This window comes from Nanorana parkeri, unplaced genomic scaffold (genome assembly GCF_000935625.1).
Source record: "Nanorana parkeri isolate BGI_ZX_2015 unplaced genomic scaffold, ASM93562v1 scaffold1276, whole genome shotgun sequence".
NCBI classification, from domain to species: Eukaryota; Metazoa; Chordata; class Amphibia; order Anura; family Dicroglossidae; genus Nanorana; species Nanorana parkeri.
The window spans coordinates 138168-150222 of NW_017307544.1; the positions used below are offsets into that span (position 1 = coordinate 138168).

The window sequence follows — 12055 nt, forward strand, 5'->3', positions numbered from 1 at the left end:
GGGTTCAATATTGAGTTGGCCCACCCTTTTGCCGCTATAACAGCTTCAACTCTTCTGGGAAGGCTGTCCAAAAGGTTTAGGAGTGTGTCTATGGGAATGTCTGACCATTCTTCCAGAAGCGAATTGGTGAGGCCAGGGACGAGAAGGCCTGGCTCGCAGTATCCGCTCTAATTCATCCCAAAGGTGTTCTATCGGGTTGAGGTCAGGACTCTGCACAGGCCAGTCAAGTTCACCCACCCAAACTCGCTCATTCATGTCTTTATGGACCTTGCTTTGTGCACTGGTGCACAGTCATGTTGGAACAGGAAGGGGCCAACCACCACTATACACAAAAATGGGAGCATGAAATTGTCCAAAATGTCTTGGTATGCTGATGCCTTAAGAGTACCCTTCACTGGATCTAAGGGGCCAAGCCCAACCCCTGAAAAACACCCCCCCCCCACCATAATCCCCTCTCCACCAAACTTTACACTTGGCACAATGCAGTCAGGCAAGTACCGTTTTGCTGGCAACCAAAAAACCCAGACATGTTCATCGGACTGCCAGACAGAGCAGCGTGATTCGTCACTCCAGAGAACACGTCTCCACTTCTCTAGAGTCCAGTGGTGGCACGCTTTACACCACTGCATCCGACGCTTTGCATTGCACTTGGTGATGTAAGACTTGGATGTAGCTGCTCGGCCATGGAAACCCATTCCATGAAGCTCTCTATGCACTGTTGTTGTGCCAATCTGAAGGCCACACCAAGTTTGGAGGTCTGTAGCTATTGACTCTGGAGACATGCGCTGACCCCGTTCTGTCATTTTACGTGGCCTACCACTTTGTGGCTGAGTTGATGTTGTTCCCAGTTGCTTCCACTTTGTTATAATACCACTAACACTGACCATGGAGTATTTAGTAGCAAGGAAATTTCACGGAACACCTGAATCCAATGATTTGGAGGGGTGTCCCAATACTTTTGGTAATATAGTGTATGTGCGTTTCCCTATTTTGCCTAAGGCAGTGATGCTGAATATTTTTTAAACCCCAGTGCTCAAACTAAAACACAATACCAAACTTATTTTCAGTGTTGGCACTTTAAGATAAATAAGTATATTTTGCTTTGCAGTTTGGGCACTCAGGCTCAAAAATGTTAGCCATCACTGATCTTAGCTTTCCCTCATTCTGTTAAATGTAAACAAGTTTTGACTGTCGTACAATTAAATAGGATATTTAATTGTAGACTGTGCGTAAATATTTCCATAACAAACCATGAAGACTGCATGTTTTAAAAAAAAACACTACAGAATCACTAATCCAGGTTAATCAATATCCTCAAATTGACTTAATTTGTTGTCCAATATAATTAATTATAGTAATTAAATTATAAGATAACTTTTTCCTGAAACTACATTTTCAAAGTAACTCACAGGGTATTTTCCTTGCACTGGAAATAATCAGTCTGTAAAGTGGCTTTTCAAGGTGACATTCTCTGGTAATTGTGTCTGGATTAAGGGAATAAAAACTACATCAGGCCAAACGATACCTCAGAGAGGAGGTATTGAAGAAAAGAAATGAAAAACTCCAGTGTTAGACGGATAGACTGGAGATTGTTTTTACAGTATTCGGCGCAGATGATGGTAAATTCCACATATAAATGACAGAACAGTGTAAAAGTAAAAGGTAGAAAACGTTTTGGCCCAGGGTGTACCTAAAATCGAAAATCTTTTGGTGCAAAATAAAAAGGAAACAAATCCTTAGTTTATAGACAATCCATCCTTGTAAAGCTAGCTATATGGGACAACGTAAATTGCCCAAATGACTGATTTCAATCTCATACAGTGATTACTATTATGCCAGGCTGTAGAAGATAGCAGCAAGGTCAATACTGAAGATTTGTGAGGCAAATAGTAGAAATATTGCCAGCAATCTGGGTGAGTTGGATATCTGGTTCATTCTGGTCAATGGAAGAGATTCTTTGTGGATACATGGCGAGTTTCTAATAAAATGTGGTACTAAATATTAATAAAGTAAAGGCACATCATGGTATGCTAAAACAAAGGACATCAATTCAGGTGATAAAAGGATAGATTTGTCAAGTTCAGTGGGAGTATTTTGAATTCTGAGTATGGCCTCTCATATCATGGGTCCCAATTGGTGGCCTTTTATGGGGCGGGGGTTATGTACATGGGTACATGTTTTTAATAACTTTTGAGTTGGCAGTAAATGGCATGGTTTATTTTGGGATGTCAATGGGTATAGTTTGCCTTTGGTTCTGATAAATAATTCCAGTTAGTATACTGTATTGGTGAAGTGGAATTATATACACAATTCAGTCCTGTTCCTGTTCTAAACAGTAAGTAGCAATAAACTCCGTCTTTTGTTAATACATTTTGTGCAATCAGTGTATAGTAATTCAATATTTAGTAATGCCAACCACATAAAACAAGCAAAATACATTCACTTATTCTAGTGTACAGTTTATGAATTAGCACCACCATTTGTTAGGGTGCTTTTAATAATGCATCTTCAAAAAGTGAGAAAAAAGGCCAAATTCTCTATTCTTTTCTAATATAAGCGATAGGGGACTATTCTAGACAGTCTGCCACATCCTTCAGGTCTTGTTCCTCCTTAAGCCTATGACAGTGAATGGAGAAGCGGAAAACTGATAAGCTTATCTATCTGTCCTGTCACTCTGCTCTCTCATCCTGTCGCCATGCTCCTTGTACTGCAGCACAGTGGATTTGCTCTTTGTGCTGCTTCTACATCTCCCAGTCTGTTATCTGCTGTATAAGGGCCTGCATTAAGCTGAGCATTTATATTGCTTGCATAAAAAAAATTTATGGATGTATTCATGAATACATAACTGCATTAATGTGCATTGTTCATATCTGCCTGGAGTTCAGCTTTTAACATACTGCATTGGGGTTTGACTGTATATTACAAAGCACAGAGCTCTGGTTGCAGACAGGGTCAAGATGTCCACATATAATAAAAAGCTGGCAGACGTTTGTAGGCAAATTAGCTATAATTTTGTGCTGAAGTTGCTAGAGGACCAGACCATTATAAAGGGAAGCAGGTTGTTTACCACGACAGTAGAAGTTATTTTTTTCTGAAGATATGGGTAAACAACGCAATTTAACAGCCTCTGAACGTGGGATGATTGTTGGCGCTCAGAGCCATGGAGCAAGTATCAGCAAAACAGCAGAATTTGTTAAATGTTCAAGAGGGGTTCATTGTTAAAGTGTTTAAAGACTGGGCTGTCAGCCAAAAATCTGGGTCTGAACGTGCGAATTGTGGCCGTCAGCGACTAGTCAATGTTAGGGCAGAACGGAGAGTGGCAAGACTGGTACAAGACAACAGAAGGGCAACAGTGCAGTGCCAGATTCCTCGCATCACCTTTCAACATCTCGTGGAGTCATTGTATTTATGAACAACACGGATTTCACTGGAACTAAGGCCTAAAGCTGTACAATATAATATATATAGCAGCGTCTATGTCTAGATCTATGATTTTGTGGATGTATTTATTAATCTCCAGAAAAAATATAGGTTTGGTCGATTCAGATTTTTATTTCTTTAATTTATCGTACCCAAAATTTGATTTGGTTCGTTATGCGGATTTCATATCCGTCCTTATTTTCATTTCGGAAAGATTGAAAACAGGAAGTCACATGACCGTGCCTGTAATGCAACCCCCAACAGCGAAAAAAACCATCTGATTGGCCAGAGAACAGTCATATGTCCGATCTAGTTTTGTTTATTTTATGAAATTCAGACAAATGCAAATTTTTGTTAAAGGAACAATCGGATTCGTTTTCATTCAGACGCGTTCGAATTTGAAAATTCGGGCGTATTCGAGTTCAGAAATTCGGATGCATCCGAATGTCCGAATTTAACAAAATGGCATGAATAACCATTTGGAATGAAGCAAAATGTAAATGTCTAATATAGATTTGGTGACAACAGAACCCGAAATGTAATTGCATGCAAGGATTGACCAGCAGGCATTGTCTAAAAAAAAAATCTTACAAAACGTACGAAGACGTACCATATTAAAAAACAAATGATAAAATAGCTGCTTGTATCTAAAATCTCTCATCAATGCTAATACACTGTTCAAAAAGTAACGTACTTGTGTGGAAGATAAAAATCAATTTAGAATACTTTCCTCTTCCTCATTAAGCTGGTTTAGTTTTAGATTCTTTTACAATTGGAACATTTTCAGTTCTTGTATCATACTATAGAAAACGTAATTTGATATTCAATTGATTAAAAATTAAAATGAGTCAAATGTGAAGCTGATGATAATGTAAACTGTTGTAAAGCAGCATGTAATATATTAAAGTAGGTCAATATAATGTTTATATAGTGTAAAATATATTGTTTAATTGTTCTAGGCTAATTATGGACTTATTCAGTACATACAAGGGGGAATTTATCAAAACTGGAGCAGAGAAAATCTGGAGCAGGTGTCCATGGCAGCCAATCAGCTTCTCTCTTCAGTTTGTTCAGTTAAGATTTGAAAATGAAAGAGAGAAGCTGATTGGTTGCTCCAAGATTTTGTCTGCTCCAGTTTTGATAAATCCCCCTCATTGTGTTTGTCTATTGTTGTGACTTAAATGAGAATCAGATCACATTTTATGGCAAATGCTCCAGATTCTGTCTGTTCCAGTTTTGATAAATGTCCCTCTCTGTATAATAGAATACTGATATGGTTTTAATATTGTTGAAAACTTAATGGACTACCCTATAATCAAGTTTAAAATGTTCCTAAAGGATGTCAGTCTAAATAAACCTGGGATAAGAATAAAGTCCAAATTTGTTTGAAACCAGAATTTTAAGATATATAATGGAAATAAAGTGCATATTTTGTTGCTAAGATTCAATGAGTTTGGACAGATTGCTTTTGATAACAGCCACTCTGTTGTAGTTCCGCTGTGTAGGAGATAATCAAAGAGCGTTGGTTTTAAGGCACTCCTCCCAATGTGTGTTGTGGTAGTGGAGAATTTGAGGTGTGATGTCTTTGATATTGAAAGGAAAAAACCTTCAATGCATTTCGCAGCCGTTCAGTCTACTTCATCTGGTATGGTGCATCAAGTCTCTTCTGCAATAAAGTTGCTTTATGTTTACAAAATAAAGTTCCTTTTCATATAAAAAACTGCTACAACTGGAGTACCGATGAGGTCTGAAGTCATCACTACACCTAGAGAGTGATCCTTCAAATATGTCTGCAGGGAGACGGATATTCTCCACATGCAATAATATTGGTTGCCAAACAGCATTGGTTTCTAACGGCCGTACACACTAGTACAGATACTTTTCCGTTTTCCTTATAGAAGCTTTTGCTATTTTGAGACAAAAATACTACACTACAGTGCTCTCTCCTATTTCTCTATTTTAAACCAAGAAAAAAGGGGAAATGGGCACGGCTTTGAGTCTTCCAAAAGTAGTAATATACATATATTGTTTTTTACAAATAAATCAATTAATTATTTAATAAAAAAAAAGTACAAGACACACGCTTTCCCCTGACAACATTTTCTATTACTTATCCCTAGGTGTGGCCAAGCCCTTACATGCAAACCTACACTAGAAAAGCAGATGCTTGAAATTAATTTTTTTATTACAAAACAATTTGTGCAGAAGTCTGTCAAAAAAATAAAAAAAAAAATATATTGTGAAGAAATAGCTACTGTATTTCTAGTTGCAATCCACAGTAAGCTGATCCTCAATTCTGTGCAAAGGTGTATTCCAACTTCAAAGTACATGTTTCCATTAAGGCTCAAAAGATCACTTTCTGGTGCACAAAGAAATATTCAGTTATTTATACTTCCACTTTTGCAATTTGACAGTCAATATATGCCTTGCATTTTTGGGTGTATTCCCAGGATCAAGGGTGTACCAAATAAAAATCTGCATATATAAATGACACTACTTTTTTTATCTGACGCAGACTGTCCTGTATATTACACAGTGTATATTGCATGCATGAATGCAAGGCTACTGGCATGGACTCAAAATGTCCTGGCATATTTTCCAACTCAATGTATATATGTTTTTGAAATTAAACTCTCAAACTTTGTTCAATAATGAATCCAGATCAAATGAATACTGACTGCCCAGCAAAGTATTTCCTTAGATTTTTTTCCAAGCAATTGCAATCATCATGTTTCCAAACGGCTGAATCCAACTCTCTCGGCTCAGCCTCCCTTAACTTCTTGTCAACTACAAGATCACAGGAATATCAGGATCAGTGCTCAGGAGACCAGATGATTCTGCAGAAAATTGAAACTTTTAAACATCAAGGATTAGCATCCACTGTAGGTGATTTAATCAGGATATGAAATAGCCTAAAAATCTTTTGACTTAAAGCAAACACATTTCGAATCAGCAGAAGTAATGCACTCCCTAAATTAGCCTAACTTGTTTTCTTTAACCCCACAGCAAATTGTGACATTACAACAAATAAAAACCAGGGTTCATCTTTATTTTTTTTGTTTGCATGAGTCATGACACAGTAGAGGATGAAGAGGATATCTGTGTTGTGTACCATTATTTATTACCAATAGGTGGTTAACTGTTATTTTCTTTGAGAACCATAAAGCAAATTCTCAGAAAGTCATGATCTATTCTTTCTTTTTCCTCAACATTTTACATTGTATTTTATAATGGACCGGATTCATTTAAGCTTTGAGCTTGAGACAATCTTTGAAACATTCTACTTAGGGGGTCATCTTTAACACACTTTCTTACCTGGGCAAAGTCAGCAGCCAGCCTCATCTTCCCTCCTTCACCCAGTGCCCGCAGCAAGCTAGCATTGCGTATGAAAAGCTCTATTGCTCTTTGAGCAATTTGTTCAGTATTGTCGTATACAAAATCAAAGCATTCAAAATGACGGAAATAGTCACTCATTACTCTTGTAATAAATCCCTGCAATTCCTTCATGTACAAGGAGCAGGGAATATCTGGCTTTCCTGAATTTAGCAAGTTCCTAAAGAGAAACAAAACAAAATAATCCACCTTTGAAAATTTTTGTTAACTCTGAACTCACAGCAAAGAGTAAATTACACATTAAAACACATAAATACACAAAAACACAATTTAAAACAGATACATGTGAGCTGTCTTACCTGCCAAAGGATTTATAATTTTGCCCAGCCGGTTTAGCTGTCTAAACACCCCTGCCAGACAGCACAGCCAGGTCCAAGACCTCTATACTTTAGTTTGCCAACGCAATGCACACTGAGATTGCCTTGTAATTGAAATGATGATGTAAGTGCCAAAAGCATTGCATCCTGGGAAGGTTACATCAGCAGTGTATTGCTGGAAAAATCTTATCTGTAATCTTATGAGATCTCAGAGAAATATATTTTCCTCCCCTGAGATGATGTGCATAGTCACATGTGCCAGAGTTTCAGGAAGTAAATGGGGAGCTAGTAATGGGGAGCTTACTAAACATGGCCACTGTCAGAAGACTGGGGAAGAAAAGAGAAATAAGGTGTGCAAAGAATACAACGCCGGCAATTATCTAAAAGTATCTGTTTGTAGATTGTCATTACTAAACATTTCTAAAGGTGTGTTTGTTGTTATTTTAAAGCTATGGGTAAAGGTCCTCTTTAAACAAGAATGCAAATCAGAAGAAAAGGACTTCATTCTGACTTTCAAACAGGGGTGTATCTACTGCAAGGCAAACTAGGCATTTGCCTAGGGCGGCACTTTCCAGGGGGGCGCCAAAAATGCTGTCCCCCCAAACCAGTTAGGTAAGAGAAAAAAAATGATATTATAAATTATTCATAAATTACTGCCAGTACTCCTGGACCTTGTGCTTCTTTGACTGGAAGACCAACTTGTCCACTAATGCTGCCTACTCCTACATATATGGCGGCTGCAGCTCCTTCCTCTTCCTGGTCACCGTGCTGGGCAATGTATTGGTGTGTGACTTTTGTCCGGTTGCATTGGCAGTTCGTGCGCCGGACCTCCCTGGGAAACCAGCACCCAAATCTCTTACTTCAGGCAGCGGAGGAGCTTCCACAAGACCCCAGGGCTGAGATCCAGATGGTCATCGTGCTCATCGGCACCTCCCTGGTGGTGAGTCCGGGGAAGTGCAGCCTATAAGCTCTGTGCAGGGTTATGTATCTAGAGCGGGGTAAGCTACAGAGCCCAGCGGCCAAGGCAGAAGATGGGTAACTGCAGAAATAGACAGCCCAGCATATGAAGGCAGAAGATCGGTGTTGCAGCTGCAGAACTAGAGACTAGCACAGCATGGCAGGGCAGGAGAGAATGGTTATTGTAGTTGCAGAACAAGGGAGCCCATCAAGCCAGAAAAGGAGAAGGTGGCTATTGCAAAGGTAGAACTAGAGCGTCCCGCTACGTTGATAGCGCAACCTGTCAGAACCGTGCGCAATGTATCCTGCGACTGACAGGTAATTAAAAATGTAATATGTAATAAACAGTAAGGGGTGGCTCTAATTTAGATTAGGGATGGGAGGGCGCTCGGGTTTAGTCTTGCCTAGGGCAGCACAAAACCAAATTACACCACTGCTTTCAAATACACTACTAGTAAGTCCACCAAAGCCCCCACATAGCCTAGAGCTGCCCAAGTATAAATCAAATCCACCCTGATTTTTGTAGCTAGTTACCACCAAGCACTTTATTATTACCAAATAATACATAATTCGTAATAACTATAAAGATGAACACACCTGTAAAAAAAGGGTTTCTATATAAAGCCATTAAAACCTCCAACTGTTAGACAAATATTCTCCCCTTTACTATGTTTATTAAACATTAACAGAATGTGTCAATACTATTCAAATGTCTGTGTGTGTGTGCATGTCAGTAAAAAACATACAGTACTGTGCTCGATCCACAATATCCAAATAATAAAATATCAGTCCCGATTTGTCTATGTACATGACTAATGTTTAACCAAAAATAAATGTGGACCTGCCAAGGTGACGTATACTTTGCTGCACGAGAGGGATTAGACTCTGGTAGTCAGTGCAGGCACACTTCTCATATATTACATCCATAATTTAAATCATTATTAGTATGGATGTTCAGATACCAAGTACAGTACTCGGTACAAGTACAAGTACAGACACTTTTCCAGCTCCAAGACTAGACTAAAACAAGACTAGACTAAAACAATACAGACTAATGATTTCAGGACAGTGTGGAGCACTAGAGCCAGGTCTCGGATGCAACCGTTGCAACCCTGGTAGTTCTCGTGAAAATGGCGAGTATTGGCACTGGTATCTGAACTGGTATCTGAACATCCCTAATTATTAGGATTTATTGGTTGGTAAGGGCCACAGAGTAACCTCCGTAAACAGGTAACTGTGAAATCATTCTGATTTCACTTGCTGCCTGCATATTTTCGGTTGGTGTCTCAGAAAGTTGTAAAGTCACAAGGTCAAGTATGACAGACAGACAGCACGCATTTTCATAAAGAGGTCATCAATAGCAGTCCCTCTATTTGCTCTTAGGTACATGAAACAATGGGAGGTCTTTTTAATTCAGCAGAGCTGTTGTTTTTTTTCTAAAGAAAAGCATTAATACTTCAATTACTAATATCACTTGTAATTATGGGATCAGCTGTAAACCTGGAGGTATAGCTTTGGCATCTATACAAATGCTTATATTCATATTCAAGTGGAAACTCAACATGGTCCATGTTTATGGGATCTAAGTTTCAAAATGGATTTCAAGTGTGAATACCAGTCTTTATATTTTGAAGAACAAGCAGAGGCTATCATTTCTAAAGAAAGGTGCCTATATGAATGATACATCATTTTATGAATATAAAATTAACATTTGTGGTTAATTCAAAACAATATATGCTCACCCTGAGAAATCTTCTTGATGCATGGTGATAATAATGGCCTCCACTGAGTCGTTTACAGAATTGAGCAAAGGTTGTACAGCATTACCCATAAGATTATCCACTACCTGATAAAGAAAAAACATCATGGCTTAATATAATGCTGGGTTAGTTATTGAATTGGGCAACATTACTCCATTTGCAACAGATGAAACTGAGACATCAAAGATGAAGTTTAGAACTGCATGAAAGTTTTAATTTAGAAGAAAAGGTTTAATAATTTTAACCACGTAGATCATAAGGTTATATGTATTTTCAGTCTAACAGCAATTATTTAAAAAGAGAATTCCAACAAAAATCTTTTACATAAAAACAAAGCTTGACATCACCTTACTATTAATATAAAACTAAACCAAGGGAGTACAACACTGCTATGGCAACCTGCATGCGCTTTCAAGGCATAAAGCCAGCAGAGATAAGATGCATAACAGGCTAGTTACATTGGCTGCTCTTTTGTTAGATAAGTGTGAAGATGCTAAAATAGTAGAAAAATCAGTAAAATAAATACATTAATAAGATCTTCCTGTTTTAATCTTTTCCTTCTACTGAAAACATCAATACCAGCGTATGACATCTGTCACCTACATTTATTTGAGATGTTGAATGAAGCCTACTAATAAAGTGCACATTTCACAAACCAAAGGTGGTAAGGTAATATCACATATACTGTATAGTGTGTGCTGAGAGTTTAGGCTGGGTTCACACCTAGACGTATCGAATATGCGAGTTTGTCGTAAAAAAAATATGCCACAAAGAAGCACCTGTACTTCTTTGGGCGTCGGCGGTTTTGCAGCGCGTTCCTACGTGCTGTAAAACGCCCAGGTGGGAACCATGCCTATAGGCAATCATTGGTTTTTACATGTTGAGCGTTTTACAGAGCGTAGGAACGCGCTGTAAAACGCCCAGGTGTGAACCAGGCCTTACAACAGTTGTAATCAGCTGTATTAAAATGAGCTGCAAAGCCTGAGGTGAGCCCTCTCTTTCCTTTATGCAAATTTCAACTTTTAGTGAAAGGCGGAGTCCACTCAATCTTATTCTGTCTGGAATTAAAGTGCTTGCACAATAATTTTTAACCACTTCAGCTCTTGCACTTGTATACCCATTACTGGCCAATTCAATTTCAAAATATTTGCTATGGGCCTATTGATTTTGCAACAACTTTTCCATTACATAATAATAAACTAATGCATGCATAATTTTTTTGGACAATTAAGTATTTCTTTAGTGATACAGTCTTCAAAAAATAATTTTATTTTCTATGTTATCTTAAGACAAACAAATTACAAAAACTAAAAAAAATGCTTTTTTTTGCTAAAGTATACATTTAATTATATAATTTGTCCAAATTATAATGACACTAATATTAGAATTTGTGTTATATACAAATTAAATGAAAGTTGTTTTGCACTTGTTTTAATGTGTCCAAAAAAATTAGGGAACAAAACAAATAAAAAAATATGAAAGAAAAAAAATTGAAATATTAAAAAAGAAATCAGCAGTAAAATAATATCTAAGGGGAAGGAGTTAGTACAGAGTTTACAAACACTCTTCTGAAGCTCTGTTTGAAACAGTAGAGGCTGCAGTATTTTGACAGCCGAGAGTGCCAATAAGAGATACGGGGGAGCAGTGAGGGTGAAGGAGAGACAGGGCATGCTATGCACACAATGTGTACTTCACTGATGTTTTTTGGGGCGTACAAAGCAAAGCCAAAGGCCAAAAGAGGATAAAAATGAATCACAGATAAACATAAGAAAATAAAGCACTTTTGTGGTTATTTAATTATTTAACAACACAGACATCACTTCCTTTTAAAGCAAAACAGTTAAAATATACAAAAGCAATTAGGGCGCATGCGCGAGGCTGACCGTGATGGCCGCGGTTTAATCAGCTACGCACCGGACTGGGCGCCTTACCAGGCTAGACCCCTCGACTTGGCGACCTTGTCTGTGTGATGGAAGGAATATGCCTGGACTCAATCCCTGAAGTTCTGTCTTAATGAGGTGGCCAGGGGACTCTGTGCTGGGGCAGAGTGAACTTTCGGGTCATGTTTGATGTTTACCCCCTCAATGTTCTTGCTTGGGTACTTGGATTTCCCCACATGCGATCCCTGATTAGGTATGGCACTGCGGAGTGTCATGGTTCCGGCTCCCGTACGGTATGTCCACGTCAACAATATGAGCCTGGAGTCGC

General features: G+C 38.3%; 1 protein-coding gene across 2 annotated transcripts in view; it reads right to left on the reverse strand.

Moving 5' to 3' along the window:
• Positions 1–12055, reverse strand: part of COG5 (component of oligomeric golgi complex 5) — a 244561-nt gene that overhangs the window by 15014 nt on the left and 217492 nt on the right. For both annotated transcript variants that reach the window (XM_018569023.1, XM_018569022.1), the window contains 2 exons: positions 9830–9933; positions 6736–6973 (listed from right to left, as the gene is read on the reverse strand). In XM_018569023.1, coding sequence (XP_018424525.1) covers positions 6736–6973; positions 9830–9933 — 342 coding nt within the window. The remainder of the gene's footprint in view (positions 1–6735; positions 6974–9829; positions 9934–12055) is intronic.